This window comes from Prionailurus bengalensis, chromosome D4, assembly GCF_016509475.1.
Source record: "Prionailurus bengalensis isolate Pbe53 chromosome D4, Fcat_Pben_1.1_paternal_pri, whole genome shotgun sequence".
Lineage (NCBI taxonomy): Eukaryota > Metazoa > Chordata > Mammalia > Carnivora > Felidae > Prionailurus > Prionailurus bengalensis.
In genome coordinates, this window is record NC_057359.1 from 73,282,426 (window position 1) to 73,288,264 (window position 5,839).

The following is a 5,839-nucleotide window of genomic DNA, read 5'->3' on the forward strand; positions in this document are numbered from 1 at the left end:
AGATCATTAATTTCCTTTTCCCTTTCCCTGTAAGCTCCCAAAAGAAGAGGCTGATAGCATTTTGCCTCCTTGATGCCTCCTGACTGTACCAAGCCCAGATTATTGAAGGTAGGTATTGCTCACACTTAATGGAATCTCACTTAATATGTTCACAACAGATAACAGTGATGATTGAAGGAACTTTTCCAAGAGTACGGAAGGACACTAACCATCTAATAGGACGGATGACACAGAGAAGCTAAAATATGGGGACATGTCCTGAAACATGTTGAGCTGGTACCAGCCTCAGCAACAGTCCATGGAGAAAGAGAATTCTAAGACGGGGCAAATTATGGGAAAGTTTATCTTATCAGATCATCAAGAAACAGGCAAATCAAAGGGCAACCAGCACTCATGGGGACAGAGAATTACTGCAGAGGGAGAAACTCAGGAAAGATTCTGAGAAGCTAGAGAAGGATTATGGGTGCAGAGCCAAGGAGGTCCCCCCATTTGCTTTTTGTCGGCCCCACACTCCCATATACACAAACCACAGGACTGCAAGGCTAATCATTTATTGACCAGGTACAGGAAGTTCTTATTCATGATAGAGTTCTCCTGGGTATGGGAAAGACAGCTAGAAAACTTGGAGAAAATCTTGAAATCTTGGTTGGTTGATGTTTTCCTAGACAATTAAGGAAGATTCTGAAGATGCAGAGATAATGCTTTCCTATGTGATTATGATGGAAATCAGGTCACAGCACTTGTCACTAGATGGTGTGGGGACCACAGAAGGGAAGATCCTGGAGCCCAGGTAAGGAAGCATTCACTCAACACTAAATAAGCAAATGAAAAAGAGAACACAGAAACTTATTAAGCATTCCTTGGATTGAATTGAAGCAAAAAGAACTTCTGTTATAGAGACAAATGGTGAACAGTAGATGTCAAGCTGTATTGTAACATGTTATCTGCCCGAATAGGGGAGGGAGGGCAATGAATAAATGCCCCCCCCTTTTTTCTACTGCTGATCTCATATTTATTGTCCCCAAACTGAATCTATGAAAAAAAGAGAGCAATGAAGGATCCGAGGCTTGTTCTGCCACCTTCAGCACTAGAAGTTTTGAAGAGTTTTAGATAAATTGAGAGATAACGGCAAAGCCATAAGCTACCTTTTATTAAATGTCTGCTTTACGCAAGCTACATTATCTGAATGAAGCTCCACAATAAATCTAAGGTAGGAAACTGATGAGAAGATTCAGTGTCTGTTTTCCAGCTTAAAAGACAACTGGAAGTTCAGACAGCTCTATTCCCAGGTGAAAAGTTAAGGATGTACAAAGATCAAAGGAAGAAATGTTTGTTGTAAATTGGGAGGGTGAAATGCCTTCTGGGCTTGGAAGACCAACCATAAACACAGAAATGGATGTGAGTTTCATACTCGTGTCCTATTACCCTTTCTCCATTTCAAATTTTAAGTCTTAATGATTTTTAGCATGTCATCAATTACTGAAGTCTTTTGCCAGCATTATGTCCACATGGTAACTCTGCAGGGTAGACATCATTATTCCCTTGGTAAATGCTTAGGTCATTTGTTCAAAAGTTCATGGTAGGAATGAGTCCTGAACCCAGCTCCTCCAATTCCATGTCTCAAGCTCTCCTCACAAGCTTCCTTACCAAATTATTTTTATTGTCATCTTTGGACACAAACTCCTAATGCTTTTGGAAGGCACTGATCCCAGGGCCACCCCCTTTCCATCAGAGATCACCAACCTGGAGTCCTGGGCCACTTCACTTCCTCGGGCCTGTAAACAGCGATCTGTAGAGACAGAACACATACAAACACCGAACCCAGTTTATTTGCCAGAGAGAAACCAAATGATTCTCTAGGTTAAGGCAAAGGGGACTGATTGGGGGTACTGCCTTCTCTTGTTTTTTTTTTTTTGTTGTTGTTGTTGTTATTGTTTTTTTCCCCCTTCAGTAACATGGGAATTTAAGAAGAGAAAACTAGAAAATAACAATACTTACCAACTTCAGTCAGGTCAACTATGTTAACAATCCCATGTTCTTGGCAGTATTTCACAAACTTTTCCTTGAGTTTTTGGCTCACATCTGGTTTTCGGGCTGTGGGGAGAGTGACAGTAACTGCTGTGTCTTATGTATTTGTCACTGAGGCTCATAAGGGGGTGGCTCCAGATGGATGGAAAATGGACAGCACTGATTGGGTGCTTAGGCGGAAGTCTTGGGGATGGGTTATAACCTGTCTTGCATTTGACATCTTTAGGATATGGTTCTGGCAGGAAGACAGATTACCAAAGGTGAGCATCTGTCTTCAGAGGAGGAGAGACATTCCAGGATAAAAACTGGGAGGACCACTTTGTCTCCAGGTTTACCTTCCTTCCCCTCCTTCCCCACCCCAAGATGAGTGTCAGCATGAAAATACCGTACCATAGAACTCTACCAGTTGGAATGGTCTCTTCTTGTCAAAATTCAGAAGATGTAACAGGAGATACTCATCATAGACCGTTTCAACTATGCTAAATATATTGTATCCATCATCTGTGGAGGAAACAGAACACAGTTCAGAACCTGTGCCACCGTGTGCTGGCCTCTCAGAGCTTGATAGGTCAGAGCTTGTTAGATCCACGGAGAGTAAGGAAACCCCTTTACTTATTTTCAACCATGAAACAAATTCAAGTGCATATCCTGGAAGATAGAGAGAGTAATATTTAATGTCTTCATTTACATCTCCCTGGGCTTCATGAGGCGACATCCAAGGGATACTGGTATTTGACTACTAGTAGTAGAAAAATTCAGCCATAGCAGCAACTTATGCTCTATCATCCTCCCTGAGACTCACCCACCTCCCTTGACCATTTCTGCCAACTATGTGTCTCTATCCTCTCTATAGGCCCGCTGGCATTACATACCCAGTGCTCTATATCCTGAGCGATGATGTGCTAAAGCAATGACCAGCAGACATCATCAGAAAGTAGGCAGGGAATGAGAAGCTGTCCCACCACTTATTTTTTTTGTCAATTTTCTTGCTGGAGGTACATATAAGCAAACTACCTTCTTTATCTGATGGTATTATGTGCCAGGCATTGACTTTTTTTACCCAAGGTTCTTCCAGGTTCAGGGTTTGGCTATTAGATGGCCCCTCATTATATAATGTACATAAGCTATTGATCAGGAATTGGTCAAGATCTTGGCGTTTATTAAATTCTTGGAGTGGAAGTAGAATTTAGAAAGACTTTTTAATATACTTACACACAACACTATATACACCATCCTCTGTTTTGTCAGCAACCAGAAATACTTCAGTACACTTTCCGTTCTCTCTGTAAAACAGAATAAGCTGATGTCCAAGAGATATTGATGCCCCAGCTCCCTCACACTCTACCTATAATTTGGGCTTCTGATTCCACTTCACTGTTGAATGTTTTTGGAGTACAGTTTCCAAAGAGCTTTTATTTACATTATTTTACTCTGTGATACTTTAAGAATGAGTCAACTACTTCCATTACTGTCACTCTGCCACTACTTCCCACTATTATCACTACAACTACCTGTCTAGATAATTAGCTTAGTGTTCACCATGTGCCAGCCTCTCACAGAAGTGCTCTCCAAACATTACCTCACATGGTCCTTGCAAAAAAAATAAACCATTAAAGAGAATTATCATCCTCTTTACCCAAGGGAAAATTGGGGTGGAAACAGATGAAGTTTCTTGGTCATACATAAGAGATTCAAGAGAGAGACAGGCTGTCAATTCCAAGTCCTGTGCTCCAAACTTATGCTGTACTGTTACTTATGATTCTGATACCCTCTACCCCGTCCGTACTTCCTCTACTCCTATTTGAATTTGTTTCTGTCATAATTCTTATCTTTGAATCTAGAAAAGGCCCAGGTTCTTCAGGTCCTGGATCAGTGTCAGATAATGGACTCTTATTCTCAATACAAACCCAGAAGGTATGTGTACCCTCACACAAACAGAGTTCCAACACCATATTCAGACTCCCGTGTTTCCTCTCCCAAGTGACAAAGACCACACTTACTTTGTATGAAATACAAAGGACAGAGAAGAGTTGTCCAGGGCTTTGATGTGTTCGACAAAAACCCTCATGCTACCATTTTCTTCTATCTTTTCCTTAACATCTGAAGCCAAGAGAATGGAATACCACTCTCCTGAAATCTGCAATAAATCAGTAAAATGATTGGGTAAGAAAAGGGGAGAGGGAACTCCATAGGAATACTTGTCTCCTTGAACCTGGCCTGTGCGCCAGGACTCATAATAATGATGTGAAGATGGAATTAGAACTCAGGTCAATTGGTACTACATCTAGGGCTCTTTCCACCATCCCTAAAGCAAGAACAGAGGTCCCCAAGTGTTCTCTTTTAATATGGTACAACTGCTCTTAGTCAAAAGTCTGAAACCACCCCTTTGGTCTAATACATCAAGGAACTCCTGTCCTCTGGTAGGGCCACGTTACTTCAGAATCCTCCACGCTACCCCACAAGGGCAGAAGCTACTATACTCTACAGACTCTACCTTTGAAATATCGATGTTGCTTCTCACAACGTTTTCTTCCTCATGGGCACAGACTAGAATCAGCCCTAGACACAGCAACAGCAGCTTCATCTTGGCAGGAAAATAGCACGGTCTTCCCTATAGTCACTGGCAGCGAGTCTCTCCCTGATGGTGGCTCCACTCCCCGGCTCCTCTGTTTTTATATCTGTTCTGGGTCCAGTTTTTTCGTCCATTGGACACCACCTTCCCTCCTCCCCCTCCACGAAATGGTATATCATTCACTGGTGTGAGGCCAAAGACTGTTCTTGCCCTTTTGAAACTTGGCAATCTCCTCTCTTTTAGATCTACTTAATGACCTTAAATTTCTCAAAACACTCAAGAAAAATAGTGGAAAAAACCCTGCCTTTTGGAACCAGATTTAACTGTGGATCTGGCTTGGAATCAGAGAGCCAATTATGTGAGGCAGGAATGGAATAAAAATTGGAAAGGGAATGTGTAGGGAATCTATGTTCCATTGTTCACATGGTGTGCAGAATTAGGTGCATCACTTCAATTTTACTAATTTCAGAAGCAAAGACACTGTCTCTACCAAAGATGATAGTACCTTCCACAAAGCAGTAAAATAGAGTTGATCAAAACAGGTTTGAATAAAATAATGAAATATGGCTTCTATTCAGTATATTTTAATTTCTTTTCCTTATTCTCTGAACTCAATCACTACATTTTTTTCTTTCCCCACAATGAATGGACAAGTGTTTAATCACTGAGTATACCTCACTATACCATATGCCCCATAAGAGAAATGGAGAAGTACAAGATATCATCCCTTGCTTCAAGTAACTATCAATGGAGTTGGGGAAACACTTCATATAATCAATAAAAGCCTGACACTACAAGCATATGAAATAACCCAACTGAGTGGGATTAAGTCCATACCATTGTAGGTCAGAAAAGGAGTGACACTAGAGAGGTGGTATCACGTAGAAAGGGCTTAAGAGCACGCCTTTGGGGGTGCCTGAGTGGCTCAGTTGGTTAAGCATCTGACTCTTGATTTCCACTCAGGTCATGATCTCACAGTTCATGAGTTCTGGCTCTGCACTGACATCATGGAGCTTGGTTAGGATTCATTCATTCTCTCTCTCTCCCCCTCCCCACCCCCCACCCCCAAATAAATAAATGAACATTTAAAAAAAGAGGGAGCATGACTTTGGAGTTATGTAGATCTGGGCTTCCTTCCTATTTCTGTCATTTTGAAGCCATGAGGACAGATTTAACTTCCTCTGATACTTAGTTTCCTTATACATGCCTCATAGATTACTATAGGGATTCAATGAGATG

General features: G+C 41.4%; 1 protein-coding gene across 1 annotated transcript; it reads right to left on the reverse strand.

The window, feature by feature from the left end:
• Nucleotides 1–537: 537 nt before the first annotated feature.
• On the reverse strand, nt 538–5,548 carry LOC122475391 (allergen Fel d 4). The gene is made up of 7 exons (XM_043567329.1): nt 4,523–5,548; nt 4,029–4,165; nt 3,241–3,311; nt 2,419–2,529; nt 1,999–2,094; nt 1,744–1,789; nt 538–812 (listed from the first exon to the last, which is right to left on the reverse strand). The coding sequence occupies exons 1-7, from the start codon at nt 4,610–4,612 to the stop codon at nt 803–805; spliced, it is 561 nt and encodes a 186-aa protein (XP_043423264.1). The 5' UTR covers nt 4,613–5,548; the 3' UTR covers nt 538–802.
• Between the last annotated feature and the right edge of the window lie 291 nt (nt 5,549–5,839).